The sequence below is a fragment of the Molothrus aeneus genome, chromosome 23 (assembly GCF_037042795.1).
Source record: "Molothrus aeneus isolate 106 chromosome 23, BPBGC_Maene_1.0, whole genome shotgun sequence".
In the NCBI taxonomy this organism is placed as follows: domain Eukaryota; kingdom Metazoa; phylum Chordata; class Aves; order Passeriformes; family Icteridae; genus Molothrus; species Molothrus aeneus.
The window spans coordinates 2,223,772-2,251,541 of record NC_089668.1 but is presented as its reverse complement, the minus strand read 5'-3'; the positions used below and the strand labels follow the sequence as shown (position 1 = coordinate 2,251,541).

The 27,770-nt window shown below is 45.7% G+C and overlaps 1 protein-coding gene across 3 annotated transcripts; it reads left to right on the top strand.

Moving 5' to 3' along the window:
* Window positions 1-972: 972 nt before the first annotated feature.
* NFYC (nuclear transcription factor Y subunit gamma) lies at window positions 973-27,770 on the top strand. Of its 3 annotated transcripts, none has more exons than XM_066564818.1 (10): window positions 973-1,060; window positions 11,518-11,627; window positions 13,935-14,006; window positions 16,389-16,502; window positions 17,314-17,409; window positions 21,370-21,543; window positions 22,173-22,331; window positions 25,459-25,566; window positions 26,265-26,324; window positions 26,915-27,770. In XM_066564818.1, the coding sequence occupies exons 2-10, from the start codon at window positions 11,526-11,528 to the stop codon at window positions 27,032-27,034; spliced, it is 1,005 nt and encodes a 334-aa protein (XP_066420915.1). In that variant the 5' UTR covers window positions 973-1,060; window positions 11,518-11,525; the 3' UTR covers window positions 27,035-27,770. The 3 variants fall into 3 exon arrangements, with proteins under 3 accessions (XP_066420915.1, XP_066420914.1, XP_066420916.1); XM_066564817.1 differs by lacking the exon at window positions 973-1,060 and adding an exon at window positions 4,685-4,811; XM_066564819.1 differs by lacking the exons at window positions 973-1,060; window positions 25,459-25,566 and adding an exon at window positions 4,685-4,811.

Genomic DNA, 27,770 nt, shown 5'->3' with positions numbered 1-27,770 from the left:
TCTCCACTCAGAGAGAAAAAGGATCTCTAATTCCTTTATCTATTTAAGTCGATTTCAGGAATATTTTTCTCCCACAGTGTGAACAATCAGAACTCTGTGGTCTCCCAGATATGTAAAATAGTTCTTTTTCTTCTTTTGTGGGCAGATATACTTAAGCTACATAATGGGACTCTGGGAGTGAGTCAACTCAGGAACACTGGATATATTTAAATTCCATTTCAAACTAACTCCTATTAAAAAAAATCCCAGAAAATGCCAAATCCTGGTGTGAAAAAAAAAAGTTCATTGGTTCATTGCAACTCACACACCTAAAGCATTTTTATCCAACATCTTTAACAAGTTTATTTACCACACAATTTATTACGAGGATACTTGACAAAGAAGCAAACAAGCTTGGAAAACAATGCAGCATTCCTGTTTGGGTTGTTTTAATAAAGCAGGAAAAACACTGGAAGACTAAATACGAGGCCTAAAGCTGGACAGGTGAGGGTTTAGGACAGGGCAGATTTATGACAGAGCCAGAGCTTGGCTGCCCCTCAAGGCACGGTCACCTCTGAGATGCCTCCCCGTTTGTCCTGGTCCCTCACGGTTTGTCCCTGTCCCTCTCAGTTTGTCCTCGTCCCTCACGGTCCCTCAGGTTTGCTCCGTGTCCCTCCCGGTTTGCTCCGGTCCCTCAGGTTTGTCCCGCTCCCGCACAGTTTGTCACTGTTCCTGTCCCTCCCGATTTGACCCCGTCCCTCACGCTCCCTCACGGTCCCCCCGCCCACTCCCGCCCAAACCGCAAATCTCGCGAGATCCCCGCCGGGTCACGCGCCCGCGCGCGCCGCCGCGGCCCAGCCCGGGAAGGGGAAGGGACGGGGAAGGGGGGGGGGAACGACAAAAAAGGGCGGAGCCTCCGCCCCGCCGCCTCACGGCCCCGCCGCCATCTTGTTTCTCGGCCGCTCGGCGCTCACTCCGCTCCGGCCGCCCCCCCTTTCCCCCCCCCGCCTCCCGCCGGCCGCGCCGGAGGCAGCGCGGGCAGCGGGCGGAGCAGGCGGAGGTCGCGGCGCCGGCCGCCCCGGTGAGTACGCGGGGAGCGCGGCGGGGGGGAAGCGGCGGCGGCGGCCCGTGAGGGGGCGCGGGGCGGGGGCGGCCCGAGGGGTCCTCGCGGCCCCCCCTCAGCAACGGCCGCGCTGCGATTGGCTGGGCCGCGGCGCGCGCGCTGATTGGCCCGCGAGGGGGAGGCGGGCGCGGGGAGGTGGGCGCTGATTGGCTGGCGGGGCGCGGACCGGGGAGAGGACAGCGAGCGGACCGTTGTCCCGCGCGGGCGCGGGGTGGGGGGGGGGCAGCGGGGCCGGGGCAGGCCCGGGCGGGCTCGGCGCTGGCGGAACCCGGGACCGGCGAACCCCGGAATCCCCGGCCGGAGAGCCGAGATTCGGGGCTGGCAGTGCCCGGAATCCCCGGCCGGAGAGCCGAGATTCGGGGCTGGCAGTGCCCAGCACCCCCGGCCCGAGAGCCAGGCATTCGGGGCTGGCAGTGCTCGGCACCCCCGGCCCGAGAGCCGAGATTCGGGGCTGGCAGTGCCCGGGGAACGCGCTGCCTCACGGCCGGTGGGCAGAACAGAGCGCGGAGGCCTCCCGGCGTTTTCCCGGGTGGGATCTACCGGGCCGCCACACGGATATGCTGTGGTGCCTCATCCCTCGGAGAGTCCAAACCAAGGTGGAGAAGGCCTTGAGCCTTTAGCTTTAAAGCTGATGAGCTTTAAGGTCTCTTTCACCCAAAGCGTTCCTGGTTCTGTGATTCCAGGGCGGGTTGTGATCCTGACGTGCCTGAGAAGGAAGCAGGTAGAGAGGAGCTCGGATGTTGAGGTTTAGATTTGATTTTGGTTGTGAGAGTGGTGAGGAGCTGGAATGGATTTCCCAGAGCAGCTGTGGCTGCCCCTGGATCCCTGGAAGTGCCCAAGGCCAGGCTGGATGGGGTTGGAGCAACCTGGGACAATGGAAGAGGCCCCTGCCATGGCAGGGGGTGGCACTGGGTGATTTTTCTGAGTGATTTTTTTGGTGAGTGGAATATTTCCCATGGATTTGGAAATAAATCCTCCCTGTCTCCATTGCTAAGCATGGGCAATTCAAAGCCCATGAGCTCTTTACCTTTTCCTCCAGCCCTACAAACCAAACCATCAAACTTCCTTGGCAACATCCAGGGCCTTTCCTTAGGTTTTTCCTGAAATGAGATTTTGGTTTTGGACTGGACTGTTCCTGCTGGGTCTGTTTGTCCTCGTGCCCTGTGACAGCCTGAGCTCACCTGGGCATCGTGGTGACAACAGTGTCACACCAGGGACAAGATCCCAGGGAATGGCTGCAGCTGTTCCAGGGGGGATTTAGGTTGGATTTAGGGAAAGGTTTTGGGGTTTTTGCTGCTGGTGCACTGCCCATGGAATGGGAACATTCTCAAGGCTGCCAGAACTCCAGGAATGTTTGGACACCACTCCCAGGGATGCCCAGGGTGGGATTGGACTGGATGATCCTTGGGGATCCTCCCAGCTCAGGATATTCTGGGATCCAGCACGATCCCTGAGTGCTCATTCCAGGTGGGATCCCAGCAATTCCCTGGTGACCTTGAGCTGGGCATTTTTCTTGCCTGGCTGCTCTGTCCCTCATTAGTTTGTGCTTGATCAAGATAATTCCTGTTTGTCCAAGCACGTTTTCCTGCTCCACAGGAATCACTGGTGGATTCCTGGAAGTGTCTCAGAGAGGCAGGTGACAGCTCCAGGGGGCTGAACATTCCTTTCTCCCCCTTTTTTCCCCAGTAACTCTGTAATTCATGGAATACTTTGAGTTGAGAGGGACCTTAAATCCCATCCAGTCCCACCCCATTCCACGGGCAGGGACCTTCCACTGTGCCAGGATGTGCCAGCCTGGCCTTGGGCACTGCCAGGGATCCAGGGGCACCCCAGCTTCCCTGGGAATTCCATCCCAGCCCCTCCCAAGAGAGAATTCCTTCCCAAAATTAATCAGAACCCTGTGTGATTACAGAGCAACAACAGCTGCAATGATTGAAATAAACCCTTTAGGCCTTCCCAAATTAATTTAGTGGGGTTTTTCTTTCCACAAATAAACCCTTTACTCTAGGGCCTCCCAAAATGAATTTGGGGTTTTTATCCCCCACAAATAAGCCCTTTACTGTATGACCTCCCAAAATTTATTTGGGGTTTTTATCCCCCTACAAATAAACCCATACACTGCATAATTAATTTGGGTTTTTTTTCTTCCCACAAATAAATCTTTTACTGTAGATCTTCCCAAAATTAATGGGGGTTTTTATCCCCCACAAATAAACCCATTACTGTATGACCTCCCAAAAATTTATTTGGGGTTTTTATCTCCAGAACTTCCGAAAAAAACCCCTTTTTTTTTTGTCATAAGGAATTACTAATGACCCTGTGAGCAGCTTTAGGACCCTTGGGATGTGCCAAGGCACAGGGGAATGTGTTTGGGGAGTCAGAACCCCTCAGAATTCCACAATTCCAGGCAGACATTCCTCTGTTGTGCAGGAAAGGTGCTGGCTTTGTTTTTCATACCACCCAAAGTACCTCACATAATTCCAATAGTCAGAATTCCACAGCTTCCAGGCCCTGTTTTTTATCTGAGGAATGCCACAGGAAGAGAACAGAGTGTATTTTTTTTTTTTAAGGCCATGTTTTAACCAATTCCATTCCCTCAAATCATCAGGAAGATCTATTTTTAAATTAATCTCTCCTCGTTATCAGATTCAGAATGATTTAATCTGCAGGGCTTGGCTGTGCTTCCCAATATTTTTTCCCCCTTGGATAATCCTGTCAGCAGGAAATTATGGGTTGGAATTACAGCTGGAAATCCATGGTGGTGATGTTGATAAAATTGGGGTTTCTGCATATAGAGGTATCTCCTGATATATATATATATAATATCAGGGGATTAATATAATGTAATATAATGTAGTATAATATATAATATATAGTTTAATATATTAATATAATATTAATATAATATTATAATATTTATATAATTTATAATATAATGTAGTATAATATATAGCATTAATATAATATAATTAATATATCAGGGGACATATAAAAATAATAATATAATAATATATAAATTCATAAATGGCCATAATTCATAAATTAAAAACCACAGCGAGTTCCTCCTCTCCCCAAGGAAGAACATCCCACGGGGGTGGCGGAGCTCCCTCTGGGGACATCCCAACGCCACCTGGAGCTGTCCCTGTGTCACCCGCTCCCCCTTGGCAGGGGGTTTGGGCTGGTTCATCTCCAAAATTCCCAAAATTTCTGGAATTCGGGGCTCGGAGCGCGCGCGCTCGCGCCGCGCCTCACGCACGTGCGGCCCCGCCGGGAAGGTGTGGCGGGAACCGCCGTGATTGACAGGCGCGCGGGCCAATTAGCGGCCGTCCCCTCCAGCCTCTTCAGGCGTTTGAATAGGAGGCGAGGCGGCCAATCGGGGCGGGGCTGAGGGGCGGGGCTTGCCTGACCCCTGCGGCCGCCGCTCAAGGTAACTTTAAAGCAGGAAGCGGCCGGCGAGGCTGCGCCGCGGCGCTGACCAATGGGAATGCGGGGCCGCGGGGCGCGCATCCAATGGGAGAGCTCGACCGCGGGGCGCGCAGCCAATGGGCGCGGGCGCGGGGCGGGCCGGGCGCGCGCAGCGGGGCGCGCGGGGCCGCCGCCGTTAAAGGGGCCGCGGGCACGGCCCGGCCCGGGGGGGCCCCTGCGGCTCCCGGGGTCACTCAAAGACAAAGCCATGGCGGGGAACTCCCGGCCGCGGGCACGGCCGGCGGTGAGTCCGGGGCGCCGTCGCCGCGGTGGCGGCGGGGGAGGGCGGCCCGTGCGCCGGGGACAGGCCGCGGCGGCGGGGGATGCTCGTGCGTGCCGGTGCGGGAAGGGGGGGGCGCGGCGGGACGTACCCGCTGCGGGCTTCGCGGTGAAACCCCCGGCGAGCCTCCCGCAGCGCCGGTAACGCCGTGCGGGCAGCGCTGCAGGCGGGGGGGGCAAAGCAGCGGGGGTGCCCCGAGCGCGGCGGGGGCTCCGCGGTGCCCTTGGCCCGGCCGCCATCACCCCGCGGGGCCGGGGGGCGACAGCGGAGCCGCGGCACCCCCGGACCCCCGGCGGGGCTGGCGGCTCTTTGTTGTCGTTTGTGTGGGGAAGTCGGTGCCGAAGGTCACGGGGGGGAGCGGGGGTTGGAGGATCTGAGGGGTTCCGCGGCCCCGGTGAGCCCCGGGCCGGGCGCGCTCCGGCTCCGGCCCCGGCGCAGCCCCAACTTGGAGCGGGGCCTGCACGAGTGACCTTGAAATGCCAGCGCTGCGAGCCGACACTCTGAAGGACAAAGTTTGTTTGCGGCACTTTGGACCGAAAAAAAAAAAAAATTCGAAAAAAAAAATAAATAAAAGAGGAGGGGAAAAAAAAACCGGAGCCGCTGGCGGTGGCCGAGGGCATCAAGGACACGGGGATAGTCCGGGCTTAGATTAAAGTTGGGTTTTGGGAGCGCTCCGTGGCTCTTTCTGCTCCTCTCAGGGTGAAAAATCACATTTTTCCCCCTCTCTAGTAGGTGGTTGTTGAGGTTAAAAGCGCTGGTTTGGGAAATTAATAATAATTAATTGGTGAAACTTCATGGAAGGGTTTTAGGGTGAGGGTGCAGGGCCTGAAGCTGAGCTTTGCCTCCTGTCAGGGTTTGCTGAGGTTTGAGTTTTAGTCCAAGTGTGATTTGGGCTTTAATTCCAAATTAACGCTCCCAGCGCCTCATCTCAGGGTTATTCCACTCCTCGGTGTTGTCACAGTTGCGGTGAAGAAGGGAATAAGAGGAGAAATGTCCCCAAAAAAATCCCATTTTCATATTTTGGGGAATGTTGGAGGAACTTCTGGAGCCGCCTGTGGGCCAGGATTGGAGAATTCCCCGTGAGCATGAAGGTCATTGTCAGCATCTTGAAGCAAAAAAGAAGAAAATTCAATTTATTTCCTTAACAATCATTTCTTTTTTCCCTAGAATTATTTCCCTAGAATCATTGATTTCCCTAGAAATTAGGATTTATCCAGCTTTTTAAGTGTTGGCAGCGCATGAGGACAATCTACAGAATAAAAAAATCCCAATAAAAATCCTGCAGAAATCTTGATTCCACCCAAAATTTGGAATATTTCGATGCTTTCAGCTTGCAGGAGGCTGAGGAAGAATCAGTTCTGCTTGATCTTTTTAGGTCAAGAGCAGCAAGAAATCTGGAAATGGATTTATTAACAAATAAATTATGATTTATTATTATTCCAGTTCCTTTGGATTTTTTCCAGCTTTGGAGGGGTAGGAAGGTCCCGTTTTAAGGAGTGAATTTTGGCCCTTCTGCTCCAAAAATCTCCAGGGATTTCTTTGTGTTGTTCTTTTCTGGAAGTTGAATTTTTTAAATTTTATTCTCTAATAGTTGGATTTTTTAGCTTTATTCTCTAAGAGTTTGATTTTCTAGTTTTAATCTCTCCATGAGTTTGATTATTTTCGTTTTATACTAAAATTGGATCAAATTTGCCCTATAAATTGCATTTTTTAACTTAATTCTCTAGAACTTGGATTTTTAAATTTTATTCTCTACGAGTTTGATTTTCTGCTTTTATTCTCCCTATGAATTTGATTTTTTAATTTTATCCCCTATAATTTGGATTTATTAACTTTATTCTCTAGAAGTTGGATTTTTAAATATTACTCTCTATGGGTTTGGTTTTATTTTGGTTTTATTCCCTATGAGTTTGGTTTTTTTACCTTTATTCTCTATATGAGTTTGATTTTTTAATTTTATGCCCTATAATTTGGATTTATTAACTTTATTCTCTAGAAGTTGGATTTTTAAATTTAATTCTCTACGAGTTTGATTTTTTTTACTTTTATTCTCTATACAAATTTGATTTTTTTTCTTTTATTCTCTCTAAACTTAATTTATTTAATTAATCCCCTCTTGATTTCCCAGCAGTTTGCTTTTCCTGGAAATTTCAATTTTTAATTCCCCTTCAAATTTTAACCTGGAACTTCAATTTTTTTTTTTATTATTTTTAATTATTATTTTAAATTTAATTTTTCACCCTTTTTTTTTTTTTTTTTGCACCAATGAAAGTCTTGGGGACACTTTTGGGGAGGGGACGTTGCTGTCCCCAACTTGAGCCTGGCAGGAGTTTGGGTGCCCACATGAGGTCACCTTCCAGCCCCTAAATTTGGATTTTTATTTCATTTAATCAAGCTGATACCTTAGAATTATATAATGGGGCTGACATCTGGATTTGAATTCAATTCCCTCACGAGGTGATTTCTTCGTTTCAGGGTTCATTGTGTTGTAAATCAATTCAATTTGGGGAGTTTTGAACCAAAAATCATCAATTATTTAAAGATTTAATGTTCTTTATTAGTTCAACTTTTGAATTATGATCGAGAATAATTCAACTTTTGTTTCAAAGGGTTAAAAACCCTTCAGGCCATCTCCAGAGCATCCTGGGAGTTCAAAAATGAGATTTTTTTGGGAGTTATTCCCAAAATCCAAGGGGTTTTCTTGGATTTTCTGTTTATTTCACTTCCCACTCAAATCAGAGCAGGAATTGTCCCTTTTTATGGGAGATTTGCATCTTTATAACACCAAAATATTTTGATTTCAATAAAAAATCAAAGAAAAAAAAGGAAAAAATTTAAAAAAAAGGAATTAAAACCATCCTGGCTGCCTTGGAGCACTTCAGGTTGGGTTTGATTGGAAAACTTCTATAAAAAGAATTAATTTTTCATTTGGATGATTTCATTTATAAAATTGATTAAAGGCAGCAATAGGAATATTGAATATCATAGGATTCAATAGATATTTCTCAATAGACACAGAAATAAATGAATTTATAGAAATATACAGATTAAAATAATTTATTTGTACCAAATTTCCTTGGAATGAGGAGCTGGAAGTTGGGATCCAGATCCCCCCACTCCCTTTGGGGCTTTTCTATAAATTTCCTAAAGTTTCCCCTATAAAGTCCCAGGCTGGCAGCACAGGGGATGTGGTGCAGAATTTATGGAAATTTAAAGCTGGAAAAATTCTAAATATTCCTGGAGGCACCTGGAGTGCTCAGGTGTTGAATTTTCCAAGACCAACCCAAGAATTTGCAGCCTGAACCTCTGATATCCTCATTTAATTCTCGAAATAACCTTTTAAACGCTTAAAATTCAGTTGAAAATGAGTTTTTTTTAAACAGAATTTCAGCCTCCCCTGAGTTTGTGTCCATCCCCATTTCCCACTGTTCTGCTGGATTTTAGAACATCATTTTATAGAATCTTTTTTTGGATAAATAAATCAGTGTTCAATGTAAAAAAAAAATCTTAATTATTCTGGTTGGTTTTAATTGGTTTTTTATTTGTTGCTTGTCCATAATGTTGGGATTTTTTTTTAATATTTGAATAATTACAGTGGAATGGTGATGAAGCTGTGGGTTCAGTGCTTAATTAGCTTTAATAATTTAATTTAATAATTATTCATTTATTTAATTTATTGAATTATTCAACTTTTTGTGCTTTATTTTTATTGGGACAACTTTGGAGAGGAATTTGGGATAAGGGATGAGGGGGAATAAATTCCCAGTGCCAGAGGACAGAGAAAAATGGGATTTTGGGCAGGAATTGCTGCTTTTTCCATAGAAAACAATGGGATTTTCCCCAGAATTTGGGGAATTCTGTATGGAAAGCAGCTGGAATTTGTGATGCCACCGGGATTCCTTCCCTCTGACATTCCCTGCTTGCAAATCCTTTGGAAAATTTGGACAAATTTCCAAACATTGGAAATTTAGGATTTGCTCGGCTTCTTACACAGGAGGAACTTGGCAAAAGTTCAAAATCACATTTAAAATGAAATGAAATCTTCAAAAATTTTAAACTTGTGCCACTTCCCTCCCTGGATGGGGCCGTTGTCCCCATCCCGCCTCCCTTGGAATGTGGCTGTGCCCTGGATCTGGTGTTTGTCCAAGGGAAAAAAAACCTCAGGGTGGAACTGCAGGCTCAGAGCTTTTGGGTTTTTCATTGGGATTTTTCCCCCTGGGTTGTGTTTTCCAGCAGCTGAAGTGACAAATTTCCCAAGGGATTCCCAAATCCAAGGGGAGCCGGCTCCGTTTGGCTGCTTCCCCCTTCCCAGGGCGCCCGAACAAAAAAAGAGCAGAAAAAGCAAAAAATAACCCCAAAAAAAACCCCAAAACAAACCCATCCAGAGGCTCCTTCACGCTTCCTTTGCTCTCCACGAAGCGAAACCCTCCCAGGTTTTGTCAGCTCTGCAGGATTTGGGGAGTTTGGATGTTTGGTGGGTGGAAAAGCTCCAGCAGCTGTTGGGATATTCCCGGGATCTGCTCGGGGATCAGCGAGGCCTCAGCTTTTCCTGCTTTTTGTTTTTTCCTCTCAGTCTGGGAAAATAAAATGGTTTCCTGTCTGGAGAGGTGGTGAGGATGGGATGGATGGAGGTGAATCCTGGTTTTCCTGGGATTCACTCCATCACCCAGGCCAGCCCTGAACAGCCCCTGGGGATGCCCTGGGTCTGGATGATCCTTGAGGACCCTTCCAGGATATTCCAGCTGTGCTGGGATGAGCTGAACCATCCAAAATCCAGGCTGGGAGGATCCCAATGAGGAGATCCATGGACACAGCTCTGAAGGAAATAAACCCTTCCCAAAAAACCAGCAGGGAATGAGGGAAAAGCTTTTCAAGGCAATGGGAACATTCCCAAGGCTGCCAGAGCTCCAGGAAGGTCTGGACACCGCTCTGGGGATGCCCTGGGTCTGGATGATCCTTGAGGACCCTTCCAGGATATTCCAGCTGTGCTGGGATGAGCTGAAGCACCCAAAATCCAGGCTGGGAGGATCCCAATGAGGAGATCCATGGACACAGCTCTGAAGGAAATAAACCCTTCCCAAAAATCCAATCCCTGCCAGCAGGGAATGAGGGAAAAGCTTTCCAAGGCAATGGGAACATTCCCTTGGAAAGTTCAGCTCATCCCAGCACAGCTGGAATATCCTGGAAGGGTCCTCAAGGATCATCCAGATCCTGGGCATCCCCAGAGTGGTGTCCAGACCTTCCTGGAGCTCTGGCAGCCTTGGGAATGTTCCCATTCCCTGAGGAGCCTGGGCAGTGCCCAGCACCCTCTGAGGGAAGAACTTTGCCCCAAATCCAACCTAAATCCCCTCTGGAACAGCTCCAGCCATTCCTGGGATCTGTTCCCTGTTTGGCAGCAGAATTTGGGGTTGGAGCGGCCGCTTTCCTCTTAAACACCTTGGGAGATCAGGGATCCTGAGGGAGGAAATCCAGAGATGGAGGGGATGGATGGAGAGATCCATGGAGAGAAGGACAGATCCATGGATGGATGGATGGATCCATGGAGAGATGGACAGATCCATGGATGGATGGATGGACAAAGGAATGGATAAATCCAAAGAGGGATCCATGGATGGATCCATGGAGAGAAGGACAGATCCATGGATGGATGGATGGATGGATGGATGGACAAAGGAATGGATAAATCCATGGATGGTTCCATGGATGGATGGATCCGTGGAGAGATGGATGGATGGATGGATGGATGGATGGATGGATGGATGGATGGATGGATGGATGGATGGACAAAGGAATGGATAAATTCACGGAGGGGTTCCATGGATGGTTCCATGGAGAGAAGGACAGATCCATGGATGGATGGACAGAGGAATGGATAAATCCATGGAGGGATCCATGGATGGTTCCATGGATGGATGGATCCATGGAGAGGAGGACAGATCCATGGATGGATGGATGGACAAAGGAATGGATAAATCCATGGATGAATCCATGGATGGATGGATCCATGGAGAGATGGACAGATCCATGGATGGATGAAGAGATGGAAGGAAGGAGGATGGATCCACAGATCAATCCATGCAGGGATCCATGGATGGATGAAGGAATGGATGGATCCACAGATCAATCCATGCAGGGATCCGTGGATGGATGAAGGAATGGATGGATCCATGGACAAAGGAATGGATAAATCCATAGAGGGATCCATGGATGGATGGATTTATGGAGAGGAGGACAGATCCATGGATGGGTGGATGGACAAAGGAATGGATAAATTCATGGAGGGATCCATGGATGGATCCATGGATGGATGGATCCATGGAGAGGAGGACAGATCCATGGATGGATGGATCCACAGATCAATCCATGCAGGGATCTGTGGATGGATGAAGGAATGGATGGATCCACAGATCAATCCATGCAGGGATCTATGGATAGATGAAGGAATGGATGGATCCATGGCTCCAACCTGGCCTTGGACACTTCCAAGGATGAGGCAGCCACACTTCTCTGGGAAATCCATCCCAACCCTTTACAGGAAGGAATCTCTTCCCAATCTTTAACCTAAACCCGTCAGTTTGAAGCCACTCCTGAGCGTTCCTCCTCCTGTTCCTCCTCCTGTTTCTTTCCTGATTTTTATGGGTTTTTTCCCGTTTCTTTTTCCCTCTCCAAGGTGCCAGGATGTCCACGGACGGTGGCTTTGGCACAGGGAACAGCGATGCCCAGCAGAGCCTGCAGAGCTTCTGGCCACGGGTGATGGAGGAGATCCGCAACCTCACCGTGGTGAGCACCCCAGGGCTGGGGCATTCCCAGAAAAAACCAGGGAAAATCCCTGTCAAAGCTCAGCTTCCTGCTCTGGGATGTGGAAATTGGTGTTTCTGTGAGATAAGGGGGTTTAGGAAGTGAGGAGTAATCCATCAGCCAGGAATCTCCAAAAACAAAACCCCAAAAAATGGAGATGGAATTGTAGCAGAATCATAAAATCATGGAATGGTTTAGCTTGGAAAAAATCAGGATTTTCCCTGTTCCTTAAGTGCAGGAATTGGGAATTAAAATAGAACCAGGAGCATCCCCAGGGTTGAGATATTCCCAAAAAAATAATGGAAAAACCCCTGTGAAAGCTCAGCTTCCTGCTCTGGGATCTGGGAAGTGTTTCTGTGGGATGAGATGGTTTAGGGAGTGAGGAATAATCCAGGAATCTCCAAAAAATGGAGATGGAATTGTGGCAGAGTCATAAAATCATGGAATGGTTTGGTTTGGAAAAGATCTTCAGGGTTGTCCCTGTCCCTTGGGCACAGGAACTGGGAATTAAAATAGAACAATTCCAGGTCTTCCTTGGCAATTCCAGTATCCCAATTAAAATATTTAGATTTGGAGAAAAATTAAGCTCCAAGCCTCTGAGAGCCCTGAAGTGTTGAAATCACTCAGATTCCAAGTGTGTCATCATCAGTTGTGTTATTAAATGAAAGACATCTGATATAAAAATCCCATCTAGGCTGAGATTAACAACTGCACCAAGGAACTTCTTTTCCTTTCCATCCCCACAAGAGCTGTGGGAGCAAGGGCACATAATAAAAACGACTTTGGAGGGGAGATTGATGCATTCCTATGATCCAAAAATCACTCTCCTGGTGCTTTTAATGCAGCTGAAAACAAAAGAACTCCAAGTCCAAGCTGGGCTCTTCAAAGTACAAAAAACCCAAACCCACCAGGCCCAGGATAAGCTGATTTATTTATTTTTTTTTTTCCTGTGTGTAGATAGTTGATTAAAGAAACAGATGTAGAAATTTGTATGCATAACCAGAATTAATTACTCTGCTCTTTCAGCACAGAGGATTCTTGTGAGCTGGAATTTCATCTCCACATGAAAGGGGTTTATTCTACAGCTTCTCAAGGATGGGCAGCTTCATTTTCAGCTGTCACTGGGATCTATTTATTGCTCTGCCAGCTCAGGAGTCACTGGGAATGGAGCTGAGGGCAGGGAAGGAGAACAGGAAAAGATCCCAGCACTGTGGGATCATCAATTTGTTGAAATTTACTGAAATTAATTCTGTTTGTTATTAAAATTCCTCCTGTGTTGGTCCCTGATTTTTGGGGACTGAAGGCAGGGAAGGAAATGGGATAACAGGAAAAGATCCCAGCACTGTGGGATCTTCAAATCCTGAAATTTATTCTGTTTGTTATTGAAATTCCTCCTGTGTTGGTCCTTGATTTTTGGGGACTGAAGGCAGGGAAGGAAATGGGATAACAGGAAATAATCCCAATACCGTGGAATCAAATCTTGAAATTTATTCTGTTTATTATTAAAATTCCTCCTGTGTTGGTCCCTGATTTTTGGGACCTAAAGGCAGGGAAGGAAAAGGAATAACAGGAAATAATCCCAATGCTGTGGAATCAAATCCTGAAATTTATTCTGTTTATTATTAAAATTCCTCCTGTGTTGGTCCCTGATTTTTGGGGACTGAAGGCAGGGAAGGAAATGGGATAACAGGAAATAATAAATAGAATAAATTTCAAGATTTGATTCTACAATATTGGGATTATTAAAATTGCTCCCCTGTTGGTCCCTGATTTTTGGAGATTGAGGACAGGGAAGGAAAAGGGATAACAGGAAAAGATCCCAGCACTGTGGGATCTTCAAATCCTGAAATTTGTTCAATTTATTACTGAAATTACTCCTGTGGATGTAGGGGTGAAAATTCTGTTAGTCCCTGATTTTTGGGAGCTGAAGGCAGGGAAGGAAATGGGATAACAGGAAACAATCCAAATACTGTGGAATCAAATCTTGAAATTTATTCTGTTTATTATTAAAATTGCTCCCCTGTTGGTCCCTGGCAGGGAGGGAAAAGGGATAATAGGAAATCATTCTAATGCTGTGGAATCATATATTGAAATTTATTCTGTTTATTATTGAAATTACTTCTGTTGGTCCCTGGTTTTTGGGGACTGAGGGCAGGGAAGGAAAAGAGACAACAGGAAAGGATCCCAACGCTGGAATCATCAATCCCAGGAAACACTGATTGTTTTAACATTTTTTTTACCTTTATTTTAGTTAAATATCAGTAAAAAGTCTCTCAAATCTCTCTGCAGAAAGATTTCAGAGTCCAGGAGCTGCCCCTGGCTCGGATTAAGAAGATCATGAAGCTGGATGAAGATGTGAAGGTATATTCAGGGTTTTTACCTGGAATTTATGATCCTTTTCCTGGATATTTTACCCATTGTTCTTTGAAATTCATTATTCTTCTCATTATTATTATTATTTTTAAAGCATTTTTTAGCAAAATTCCCTTGGCCTTGTGTAATTAAACTGGGCTGGGAAAGCAGAAATATTTGAGATTTTGGTTTTGATTTTGCAGTTTTGTTTTCTTGTGATAAATACCACTTTAAGGGTAGAATAAATACAAAAATAATTCTGGCTATTTCCTGTTTTCCCTAGTGCTTAACTGTCTCCTCTCAAGTTCCCTCTTTGTTTTTCTCCACTCTCACAAAGATTTAGAGTGATTTTTGTGCCACAATAATTCCATTTTTATGGAAAAAGAATAATAATCCAGGTGGATAACATGGGTTTGATCCCAGTAGATTGACATCACTTAAATTTGTGCCATTTATTTTAGTTTTTTTATGGAAAATTAAGCAACAATTCAGGTGGATAACCTGGGTTTGATCCCAGTATTTGGGATTTTGATGACAAGGACACACAAATTGATGAAAATTCCCTGACACTGAAAGAAGGCAAAAGGAATCACCTGCAGTTTTTGACTCTGTGCTGCTCCACTCATCCCTGGTTTTTAATTTGGAAAACTGCCACTTAATTCCTGAGGGAAAAGAGATTTTTTTGTCCTTTTTTCTTTTTTTTCCCTCATTGTGACACCATCCTCCTGTCAGGACATCCCTTACTTTAAATGAGATCCTGAAAATTTTTTGTTCAGACTGCCTGGAAAAGGATGATCCCAGAATTCTGAGGGCCCAACTCATTGTCTGAACCAAGAAAATGCCAAATTTGTGATGATAAAAAGGGGAAAATGAGATTTTAAGGCAGAGTGGAGAACAGGGAAAGTCTCTGGCCTGTCTGGAATATTCCTATTTAAATGTTAATTAATAATCTTTAATGCCAAGGCAGCTGATAACCAAACTGCTTCATTTGAGTTAAACTGGAGGCAGGTATTTTTTAAGAAAAGGAAATTTGGTTAAAAAAAATACAAATAATTCTCTTTAGAGAATATTTTACATATCCAGAACTCTTCTCCCATGATCTTAACTCAGTCACACCTGAGGAAATCCTGAGATGAAAACTCCCCCTTCATTTGAGTTAAACTGGAGCCAGATATTTTTTAAGGAAAAGGAAATTTGGTGAAAAAAATACAAACAATTATTTTAGAGAATATTTCAGATACCCAGAGAAAATTTCATATTCCCAGAGAATATTTCAGATACCCAGCTCATCTTAACTCAGTCACACCTGAGGAAATCCTGAGGTGAAAACTCCCCCTTCATTTGAGTTAAACTGGAGCCAGATATTTTTTAATTAAAAAGAAATTTGGTGAAAAAAATACAAAAAATTCTTCTAGAGAATATTTCAGATACCCAGAGAATATTTCAGATACCCAGAGAATATTTCAGATACCCAGCTCATCTTAACTCAGTCACACCTGAGGAAATCCTGAGGTGAAAACTCCCCCTTCATTTGAGTTAAACTGGAGCCAGATATTTTTTAATTAAAAAGAAATTTGGTGAAAAAAATACAAAAAATTCTTCTAGAGAATATTTCAGATACCCAGAGAATATTTCAGATACCCAGAGAATATTTCAGATACCCAGCTCATCTTAACTCAGTCACACCTGAGGAAATCCTGAGGTGAAAACTCCCCCTTCTTTTGAGTTAAACTGGAGCCAGATATTTTTTAATTAAAAAGAAATTTGGTGAAAAAAATACAAAAAATTCTTCTAGAGAATATTTTACATATCCAGAACTCTTCTCCCATGATCTTAACTCAGTCACACCTGAGGAAATGCTGAGGTGAAAACTCCCCCTTCTTTTGAGTTAAACTGGAGCCAGATATTTTTTAAGGAAAAGGAAATTCGGTGAAAAAAATATAAACAATTCTTCTAGAGAATATTTTAGATATTCTCTAAATATCCAGAGAATATTTTAGATACCCAGAGAATATTTTAGATACCCAACTCATCTTAACTCAGTCACACCTGAGGAAATCCTGAGGTGAAAACTCCCCCTTCTTTTGAGTTAAACTGGAGCCAGATATTTTTTTAAGAAAAGGAAATTTGGTGAAAAAAATACAAAAAATTCTTCTAGAGAATATTTCAGATACCCAGAGAATATTTCAGATACCCAGAGAATATTTCAGATTCCCAGAGAATATTTTAGATACCCAGCTCATCTTAACTCAGTCACACCTGAGGAAATCCTGAGGTGAAAACTCCCCCAAATTCCCATTTAACCACCCAATTTCCACTCAGGCAGTGAAATTCCTCCTCGCCCCGTTAAAACTGAGTGCTAAAACTTGCAATAATCTGATTTTGTGGCAGATGATCAGTGCAGAGGCCCCTGTGCTGTTTGCAAAAGCTGCTCAGATTTTCATCACCGAGCTCACCCTGCGAGCCTGGATCCACACAGAGGACAACAAACGCAGGACCCTGCAGGTAAAGCAGCTCCTAAATCCCAGCTGCTCCTAAATCCCTTCCCCACTCCTTGTTTCCATAACGCCACCCGTGTTTTGTACACAGAACTGCCCAGCTGAAAGGGTTTTTTTTTGTTAATTTAATTAAAATAAACCCAGCCAAACATAAATCTCCGTCTCTCAGCTGATTGTGACCTGCTGGAACAGCTGCAGCTGTTGAATTTCTGGTTGGTTTTGTTTGTTAGCTGTGATTTAAATTTGTAGAGGTTTGCTTTGTGGTGATTGAAGTGGGGAGGTGAAAATAAAAATACAACAAAATACAGATTATTGGAGAGAGAATCCATTTCCTCAATAATACTCTATTTTTTTTTTTAATGGTTGAAGAGTAAAATATAACTCTTAAGTAAAGAGTAAAATAGAACTATTAAGGTCATTTTAGGGAGGAAGAAAAGAGGTTTTCACTTTTAGTCTTACATATTGAGCAGAACTGCTGGAAAATGCAATAAGCATGAATTCAGCCCTCAGGTCAGGGGAAGAATTGGGATATTCAGGCCCACATCAGCTCTTCTGTCCCTGGGCAGGAATTGCTGATTTAGAGGCAGGCACCCATGACTGGTATCCATTAAACTGGGCTAAAGTTGCTAAAAACCTTTTGTATTGCACATTTTAGACTCTTTGCTCAGCACAAAACTGAATTTCCACCAGCTGGGACCTGCAGGAGACATTCCCCCCTTTTTCCCATCAGCTTTAAACACCTCTGATTTCATTTATCCAGTGCCAAACCCCTGAATTCCTCCTGGAGCTGAGGGAAGTTTTTCCTTTTGTTGTTGCAGAGGAATGACATCGCCATGGCCATCACCAAATTTGATCAGTTTGATTTCCTGATCGATATCGTCCCCAGGGATGAGCTGAAGCCTCCAAAAAGGCAGGTGAGACACAAAATTCTGCAATTTTTATCCTTTTCTTCAGCCTCTGATGGAAAACAGATTCAAACGTGAGATTTGTTCTCTTCTTTATTTTCTGTGGTTTTCAGGTTCTTAAATTCTTTAATTTTATGTCTTTAAATTTTTAAATTTCATGGTTTTAAATTCTTTAATTTCAAGGTTTTATATTGTTAAATTTCAAGGTTTTAAATTCTTAAATTTCATTGTTTTAAATTCTTTAATTTCAAGGTTTTGAATTCTTTCATTTCAAGGTTTTAAATTCTTTCGTTTCAAATTTTAAAATTTTTAAATTTCAGGTTCTTAAATTCTTTAATTTCAAGGTTTTGAATTCTTTAATTTCAAGGTTTTAAATTCTTAAATTTCATGGTTTTAAATTCTTAAATTTCATTGTTTTAAATTCTTTAATTTCATGTTCTTAAATTCTTTAATGTCAAGGTTTTAAATTCTTTAATGTCAAGGTTTTAAATTCTTTCATTTCAAGGTTTTAAATTCTTTCAAGTTCTTAAATTCTTTCGTTTCAAGTTTTAAAATTTTTAAATTTCAGGTTCTTAAGTCCTTAAATAAAAATAAAATTCTTCAATAAAAAACAGAACTGATAAATAAAACTAAAACCCACTGGGGTTTTTATGGAAATAGCAATTTAGTGGAGATCACACCAGTCTGACCAACCAACCAAACCCACTTCTGATCCCAAATGGTGCCAGTGGGAAGAATTGAACATGAAAAAAAATTGGATTTCTGTGCATTTTGGGTTGAAAAATCCCCTTCCTGCATCCTTTGGGGCAGTCAGTGCCTCTGTAAACATCCTTGACTGGAAGCTGGAAGGTGCTGGAAGGAGCTTTCAGTCGGATGTTTACAGCAGCAGGCTGCTGCTCTCAGCTGAGCTGCAACAATTCCCCATCCCTTTCCTGCAAATCCCTTCTTATCCCTTCCCTGCTGGATCAAAACCTCTGGGTCCCCCTCAAGCTTTGCATCATTTTGCTCCTTGCCTCCTGCAAAAGTAAAAATTAAAATTATTGTTTAAACAAACTCTTTCCTGCTGCTTCTCGAGGTTTGAAGTGTGGAAAAGTTTAAGTTGTCCCAAAAAAAAAACCCCTGAGGGATTTGGGACATTGTGGAACATCTTGGCTTGGAAGTTTGTTTGTAAAATTGAAATTTTTTTCCCCTTTTCCACTCTAAACCCTGGCTAGCATGGAAAATTCTGCGTGCACAGAGCAGTGTTCCCATTTGGAGCTGGATTTTGTGTCCTGGTGCTGTTCCTGGAGTCACAGTGGTGGGAGGGAATAAAATCCACACCTCTTCCTTTGGGATGCTGCCCTGAGCTGGCTTTTAACTTCCCATCCTCATTTCCAGAAGGTCTAGAAAACAAGGAAAACACTTTTCCATGTCCCAAAATCTGGGAGAGTCCATCCTGCTGCTCCTGGGCTTAAAATCAGTGTGCCAGGTGTGCTGGGAACTCAACATCAAACAGAAATATCAACACAAATCCTCATGATTCCTCCCAAACTCATTAGTTTGCTGTTAATTAAAAGACAAAAAATTTCTTTTACAGTTGGAATCATTGAAATTTCCATTCTGGCATTGGAAATCCACTTTTTTTTTTTTTTTTTTTTATCCTTGAGGTGCCTCATTCCTGTTCCTTTTCTATTTTTAGCAGTGCACCATGTTTGGGAGGGGAGAGCATTCCCTGTGGCTTCTCCTTGCTTGATTCCCATCAGGGACCTTGTGATTACAGAACATCCAAGCTCTGGAGTCCAAGGAATTTTTCCTGGAGCACTTGAGGAGTGCCTTCAGCATCTGGAATAACTTCTGATCCATCCCAGCCAGGAAATCCTGGGAATTTTGGATGGAAATGAGCAGTGAGGCTGAGGAGATGTTCCTCACCCATCTGTGATCACCAGGAATGCTTTTTTCCAGCAGGAAAAGTTAAATGTAGCAATGTAGATTAAGGATTTACAAAGAAAATCCTGTGGAAAAGCTGCCTGTGCCTGGATATTTTTTAATTTTTTTTTTAATTTTATTTTTCCTGGTGTTACAATCTGTATTTATCTCTTCTTTGACGAGGCAGTGTTGGTTTTTGGAGGAGCTGGGAATGAAATCCTGGGGTTGTGTTGGCTCTGGGAGCTCCAGCTTGGAAATAAAAGATGGCAAATGCTGGGGTGGGAGGGAGTGGAAGCAGATTTGGATTTAAAGCCATTCCTGCAAACAGGATTGAGCACCCTGGAATAGATGCTCAGGGAAGGGCTCAGTGGCCTTCATTATTTCAGGATTCAGCTGGGATTGGGGATTGGGGCACTCCAGAAATAAGCTGAGGACTGGGCTTAGAGCAGCCCCAGCTCTGGTTCACTGCAGACCTGCCCTGGTGAAAATAGATTTGAATATCTTGAATATTATTACTCCTTCCCTTCGGAGGAATGGGAATAACAGGGAGGAGGAGTAGGAATTGTTGTGTTTGGTGGTGCTTGTGATGATGTTTACCCTGAGAGCCAGGCTCAAAGTTGGTCTCTTTTTTTACAACCAGCTGGGAGCAGTTGAATTTTTGGGATTCTTACGCTGGGAAACCTCCCAGGAGCAACTCCTGAGTTGTTCTGCTCCCCGAAAAAACAACTTCTAAGCCAACAAACTCCTCACTCCAGCCTGATGCCCACCCAGACATGCTCCTGTTTAATGTGAATTTTCCTTTTCCTGCCCAGCTGGATCAAGTGGAGGGGAATCCATGAGCAAGCCTGAGAAAAGCAGGGATTCCAGCAGGCTGCTGGGAGTGGGAATGTCCCATGCTGTAGCACGTGTAAACATCCTACACTCTCAGCTGTGAACTCGAGGTGGCTGGGAGAGGATTGTTTACGCCTTCTGCCATGGAGTCAACGCCTGGGAGCTGCACCTGCCCTCATCCAACTGCTCTGAGGAGCTCAGGAATTGTGATCCTGGAGTATTCGCATCCCATAATCTCTGAATATCCCGGAATGTCGTTGATCGTGAGGGGTTTTTCTCTGCTCTGAGGTGAAAGAAAGCAGCGTTGCTGCTGCCAGGGAGGCAGAGCAGAGCCCTCTGGGGCTTCCCGCTGCTGATTTGTCCCTGCTCCCTCAGCAGGGAATGTTTGTCAGCCTGGAAAAGCTGGGTTTAAATGAATAACTCCAGGCACAACAGTGAGCGTCAGATCATAACTTGTATTGACAGCAGAGCTCAGTGGAAGGTGGGGAATGAGCTCAGGATGAGGGGTTGGGTGGCTCTGTCAGTTTTCCTGGGGTGTTTGCCTGGAATTCACCCCTGAGGAAGTTCCATGGCTTTCAGCTCTGGTAGTTTGATTCATTTCCTCCTCTTCCTCACCGTGACTCCACCTCAGCAGTGAGGTGGCTGAGGTTTTTAAAGCACATTATCCACACTTTATTGGGAACACTCCTGATTCCCACAGAGCTCAACAATGGAGCTTTTATCAGCTCCCCCTGACTGGGTTGAAGTGTTCTGAGGGAGATGTTGAAGCTCCTTTGCCAGGGGATGTGTTTGGGGTGAAGTTTGGCTGTGGGGCAGGAGGGATCCGTGTTCCCATGCCCATTCCTGATGTTTCCCTGCAGGAGGAGGTGCTCCAGGCACCTGATTCCCACAGAGCTGAGCAATGGAGCTCACCCTGACTGGGTTGAAATGTTCTGAGGGAGATGTTGAAGCTCCTGTGCCAGGGGATGTGTCTGGGGGTGATGTTTGGCCATGGGTGCCACGTTGCCATGTTCCCATGCCATGTTTCCCTGCAGGAGGAGGTGCACCAGGGCACCTGATTTCCACAGAGCTCAACAACCAAACTTTTACCAGCTCAACCCTGGTAAAAAGGTTTCAAACTTTTACCAGCTCACCCTGACCGGGTTGAAGTGTTCTGAGGGAGGTGTCTGGGGGGATCTTTGGCCATGGGGTGGGTGCCATGTTGCCATGCCCATTCCTGGTGTTTCCCTGCAGGAGGAGGTGCGCCAGGCCGTCACCCCGGCCGAGCCCGTGCAGTATTACTTCACCCTGGCCCAGCAGCCAGCAGCGGTGCAGGTGCAGGGCCAGCAGCAGGGCCAGCAGACCACCACGGCCACCACCACCATCCAACCGGGCCAGATCATCATTGCCCAGCCCCAGCAGGGCCAGGTGAGCCAGGCCTGAGGGGGATCCTTGGGGGTGGATTGCTCAGAAACATCAATGGCATCATGGAAATCATGGGTTCAACCTATGGGATGGGTTGGGTTGGGTTGGGTTGGGTTGGGAGGGAAGGAACTGAAATCTCACCCTGGTCCAATCCTTGTCCTGCCTCACCTTGGACATTTCTGTGGGGCAACCTCAGCTCTCCTGAGCCAAATGTGGTTCCTGGTCCTGTTCCTGGGTCAGATCCTCCAGGACAGAGTCCTCAGGGGTGGATTGCTCAGGAACATCAGTGACAGCATGGAAATTATGGGTTTAATCCTTCCAGGAGGGAAGGAACTGAATCTCACCTGTTCCATGATCAGGGACCTTCTGCTGTCCCAAGTTGTTCCAATCCTTGTCCTGCCTTACCTTGGACGTTTCTGTGGGACAACCTCAGCTTTTCAGGGCCAAATGGGGTTCCTGGTCCTGTTCCTGGGTCAGATCCTCCAGGACAGTGCCTCACCAGGCTCTGAGCTCCATCTGTGGTGGTTTAATCCCCACAGTTTGTGGGTGTAGGACAGGCTCAGTCTGCCCCAATCCTGACATCCCATGGATTTTCCACCTCCTGACCCTCATCCCTGTTGTTTTTTGTGCAGACCACCCCTGTGACAATGCAGGTGGGAGAGGGGCAGCAGGTCCAGATCGTGCAGGCCCAGCCCCAGGGCCAGAGCCAGCAGGCTCAGAGCGGCACAGGACAAACCATGCAAGTGATGCAGCAAATCATCACCAACACGGGAGAAATCCAACAAATCCCGGTAAGATTTGGCCAGGAATAGAGGTGGAAAAGTCCCCCCTGAGCAAGTTTGTGAGCATGAGGCTTGTTTCTGTTTGCTTTGTTAACTGGCAGAGCAAGTTTGGATTGAGTGGTGTGGTTCCTGCACTTAGGAAAACCAACCAAGTGTGACATGAAGGGGGAAATAAATCTTAACTCATTTAATCCAGACTTGTTGCTCACCCCCAAACACCTTCCCCTAAGTGAAATAGTTGTGATTAGGAAGCAATAAATCAAAAGATTTCCTGGCTAAACCTCAGCTCTTCACCCACAGCCTGGTTTGAATAAAAGAGAATTCATTTCTTTTGCCTTTACTTGGTTGTGCCTCTGCAATCTGAAATCGTGACCTGGCAGGCTGAGTGGGAAAGTTGCCATCTGGGAGTTATTAATAAACTTTGATGTTAAAAGAAATATTTCTCCAAAATATTTGGAGCTGGTTGGAGAAATGGCTTTGCAGAACCAGGAGATACCTCCTCACTTTTACATCAGCCTTAAAAATGGGATTTGGGGTGCCCAGTATAACCCAAACTTTCTGAAATGTGTCCTAAGTAAACACAGAAGTAAAAAAAGTCACATTAACTTAGAATTACAACAAAGCTGTGGCTTTTGGTTCCCAGCTGGAAAATATCACACCTGTTAGAGGAAAAAAATAAATAAAAATCAGCCATTTCTGTGTTCCAGAACCCAAAGGTCACCCAGGGCCAGGCATTTCACTTGGGTTTCAGTTGTGCTGTGAAATTGGAGCTTTCACAGAGGTTTTGCCTTTCCAGCCTGAGCTTCCCTCTGCTCGTGGCCAGAGCATCTTGAAAGGGTTTGGACTGGGGGAGTGCCAGATTTTTCCAGCTCTTTTCATCCTCTTGAGTCTTCAGCTGATTCCTGCTGCCTTGAGGTGTTGATCAGGAAGGAAGAAATTCCCAATTTGTCTTTTTTACTACAAGGAACCCTTTTTCTTCTCTTCATTTTCTTGTCCATTTCTTTTTTCCCTTTCTTTTCCTTTTCTTTTTTTTTCTCTTCTTTTCCTTGTGAAAATCTCTCTGAGAGACTTGTACCTCAAAGAATCGTGGAAGGAGATCCCCAGTGGATCCTCAGCAAGAAAAAGAACAGCTCAGATTTGTCCCCAGAGAACGCCGGAACTACAGAAAGGGGCTTGGACATCTCCTGGGAGGAAGAATTCCTTACCAAGGAGCCAAAACCTCCTGAAGAAGATCCAAGGGGATCCTTTGGGAAGCGATCCTGTGCTTTTGGACAGACTGCAGGGGTTTTAGGGTCTGGTTTTGACCAAGGATTTGCTTTTTCCTCCCTCTTCCCTGGGACTGTGGGAGAACAGGGAGCTGTGGCTGCTCCTCAGGAGCTGCCAAGGGTTGGAGTGTGGAATCTTTTTGGGAATACCTGGATCTCTGACAGCTTCCGGACTGAACTATGGGATGGAATAATCCCAATTTCCAGCCCCCCATCCAGCAGAGATCCTGTTTGCCTGCAACCAAGAGGATTCTTCTATTGAAGAGCCACAGTTGGTGCTGAAGGAGCTTCCAGCAAGTGAAATAAAATAAAACTTGGAGGAAAACTTGGATTTGGCTCCACGAAATTCCAGTCCTTGGTCTGTTCTGCTCTTTCTGCTTTGCTTTTATTTTGTCCTTTTATTTCCTTTCTCTTTTGGCACAGTCAGAGCCATCTTCTGACAGCTCTGTGCACTCTGAGGGCTCAGCAGAGAATCTTGGATCACCCAAACAAGAGTTGGAAACTCTCTCCTGAAACTGGAATTGCCTCTGCTGTGTTGGGAGCATCTTACTCCTGATTTTCCACATGTTCCTGCTGCTCTTTATTCCAGAAATGAAGTGGAAAAGGGAATTTTTAACAGAGAAAAATTGGAAGGGAATCCATCAATGAAGTGATAATTGTTTGGCCATATGAATTTTATGTGAAATTTAATCTTTGTCTTAGCCAGGCCTCATTTTGGGCAGGTTCTTTAGGGCTTCCTCTCCTTGTTGGAAGAGCTTTTCCCAAATCTCTTCCACCGTGTTTTAATCATGTAATTAAAACCTAATTGCCCCCAGCATGGAAAACTTGATCTCCCTGCAGTTCTCAAGGCAGAAACCAATTCTTTATTGAAATTTTGTTGCTCAGGGGAAGTTTATTTGCTCTTGAAATAATTTTTGGAGCTTTCAGACACAAATGAGGGAGTTGGTGCCAGGACCACGTTCCAGGCACTTCTTTATCAGTCAGCAGTTTCTTAGAGTGTTCTGTGTGTTCTTTCCCCTTCTTAAAAAGGAAAAAAAAAAAGATTTTTGGTATAAAATTACCCTGAAAGCTGTGAATTTCAATGTTGTAAAGTTAAAGAACAGAAGGAAAATCCAGCAGTGGTATCTGTGACATTTTTATTGCTCTCAGGTGTGTATTAACTGTATTTTCTCCATGTGCCACATTCCCAAGGATCCAAAATGAGCGGATTTAGGGAATAAATTTGGGGTTGAATCTCTCCCATGAATCACTGACACCAAAAAGCTGAAAACCTTGTGCCAGGTGGGACTTGACAGGTGTGAGCAGAGAGCTGCCTTCAAAGCCTCCAAAAATATCTTTGGGGTTTGCCATCTCTGCTGGCTTTATTTGTGGGGAAAATTCCTGTCTATTCCTTCATTTTTGGCAGATGTGATTGATTGGGGTGCAGGATTTGGTAGGGGTGCAGGATTTGATAGGGGTGCAGGATTTGGTAGGGGTGCAGGATTTGGTAGGGGTGCAGGATTTGATTTGGTGCCGCCAGCTCCTAACGGTTGATGTCAAACGCTGCCTCAAAGGAGTAAAACTCAATCCTTGTAACCAAAATTGCTTCTAAATCCCTGAGAAACTGAGCCATTAATATGCTTTAGCTACTAACTGACCCTTCCCAGGCTGGAAAAAAAGGAGGAATGTGGTGCCTACCCAGGAGCTCTGTGCCCTGGGGTTTTGCCTTTAGGGTCCCTCGTGGTGGTTCAGAATTCCGCGAAGCTCCGGGGGAGAGCTCCCCCGTTAACTCCAGCTCCCGTGGTGGAATCGAGCAGGGAATTTTGCTGTGTGTTGAGGGTGCAGAGTGACCTGTTTCATTTTCTTTCCCTGCCCCCTCCACCTGTCTCCAGGTCCAGTTGAATGCTGGCCAGCTGCAGTATATCCGCTTAGCCCAACCCGTGTCAGGCACCCAGGTAGTCCAGGGGCAGATCCAGACGCTTGCAACCAATGCACAGCAGGTATGCACTCCACAGAGCTGCCTCCAAGGCTCCTTCCCCAGCTCCTGAAGTTGGGATTTCAACCACCTCTTGGCTTAGGATTCCTACTTTTCTTTTCTTCCTGTTGTTTTTTTGTCAGAGTGGTTTTATTTAAAAATAAAGGAGCGTAGCAGAAACCTCCTTTAGGTGTCGGTGAGAGGTGCATGCAGAGCTCGTTTGTGTGTGCGTGTGTGTGTGTGGCTCTGGGTGAAGCCCCCGCTGCTTTTGAGCTGCTTGCAGGTGACATTTTGGGCTCATCAACCTTCTCTTTCCTTCTCCTTCTTGCCTGGGTGAGGGTGCAGGAAAGGCAGAACGTCGGCAGCGGCGTTGAGGCTGAGGGATCCTTCCCAGCTGCAAAATACCACACCTGTTAGAGGAAAAAAAAAAAAAAGAAATAAAAATCTGGAGGCCACGTTCTCCTTGGGGGAAGCAGAGAGGATGTGGTTTTGGGCTCTAAAAGGACCTGGTTTGGGGTCTAAAAGGACCTGGTGTTGGTCTGGAAGGACCTGGTGTTTGGTCTGGAAGGTGGTGTTTGGTCTGGAGGTGTCCTCTCGCGTTTGGGGTGCTGGAAAAGTTGGCCAAGGTTAAAAACCTCTTGCCAGGCAGCAGCAGGATGGTGTTGGTGGGGTTGTGACCCTCTGGGAAGGGCTGGCAGTGATCAGCTGCTCTCATCTCTGTAGATAACGCAGACGGAGGTGCAGCAGGGGCAGCAGCAGTTCAGCCAGTTCACGGATGGACAGGTAAGAGCTGGGGGGCACAAGGGGCACAGGGACTGTCCTAAACCCACCTGTTCCTCCTGATAAAACACTGCTGGCCTGCAGCAGGGTAAGGGGATGTTGTGCCAGTCTAAATTCAGGTGGATTTTTAAAGTTCTGCTGCCTTTGCTCTGAATTAATCCAGTCCCTGGCACTCTGGGTGAAATCCTGAATTCCTAATTAAGGAATAAAGGTTTTAACATCTGGATGGTCTATAAGTATCATAAATCATGGAATGGTTGGGGTTGGAAGCACCTTGAAGCTCATCCACTTCCAGCCATGTGGGGGACACCTTCCACCATCCCAGGGTGCTCCAAGCCCTTCCCAGCCTGGCCTTGGACACTTCCCAGGTATCCTGGAACAGCCACAGCTGCTCTGGGAAATCCAGAGGGGCCCTGGTGTGAGCCTGGGCATCAGCAATTCCCAGAAGGACTTTGGTGGGAATTAGCAGCAGATTTGGTGGCAGCTCACGGTGGGTTTGGGGTTTCAGGGTACCTCAGAGGGACCAAATGTGGGCGAGCTGTGGGTGTGCTGAGCACTGACAGAGGCTCCTTTGTCACCTTGTGTGCCTGCAGCAGCTGTACCAGATCCAGCAGGTGACAATGCCCGCGGGCCAGGACATCACCCAGCCCATGTTCATCCAGTCCACCAACCAGAGCTCGGACACCCAGGCCACACAGGTGACAGGGGACTGAGCAGGGACCTGGGGACAAGTCCCCAAATCCAGCCCTGAACCTCTGCCAGCCCCACCTGGGCCCAGCAACACACCTGGGACTGAGCCTGTGGCAGGCTCTGCCATCTCCACCTCGCTCTGCTGGCTGTGGGAATATCCAGGATATCCAGCAGACTCTGCCAAGAATGCAATATTTTTATTTTCCAAACCAATCTTTGTGTATCCAGCTGCTTTTTCCAAACCCTGGGAGAAGCAATCCGAAGGGATTTGGAGCATCTCATTGAACAAATGTGGGAAATGTTTTTATTTCTAGGAGAATCCTGAGGGTACTGCTCCTGTCAGAGCTCTATTCCTGCTGTTCTGTTTGTATTTTTATTTTTTTTTCTGGATATAGAGCTAGGTTTGGTCCTCCCATCTCAGTGGGTTTTAGGGAATTTTTAGGGGGGGGGAGTGTGTGTGGTTTAGAATTTTTTTCCCTCCTGCCTCCTTTTTTGGAGCATTTGCTGTATGCAGGGAATAGGAGGAGGAGGAATTGAAGTGAAACAAAATAAAAAAAAAAAAAAAAACAACAACAAACATTCCTTGTATTATGATTGTATTTTTTAAGAGCAAAAAATCCTTGAACTTGGCCTCTGGATTCCAGAAGAACTGATGGAATCTGGACAAAACCCCAACCCTGCTGTTACCTGTTGTCCTGGCTTTGGTCCGTGCATGTAATATAAGCTTCATGAAAGGAAATAAATTTGCTTTTTGTCAGA

Bases quoted from the DNA above. Each gene is read 5' to 3' on its own strand.
- NFYC (XM_066564818.1), top strand. From the start codon at position 11,526: ATGTCCACGGACGGTGGCTTTGGCACAGGGAACAGCGATGCCCAGCAG. The intron at 21,544-22,172 runs GTGAGCCAGGCC...TTTTTTGTGCAG, and splicing joins CCCAGCCCCAGCAGGGCCAG to ACCACCCCTGTGACAATGCA. The intron at 26,325-26,914 runs GTAAGAGCTGGG...GTGTGCCTGCAG, and splicing joins GCCAGTTCACGGATGGACAG to CAGCTGTACCAGATCCAGCA.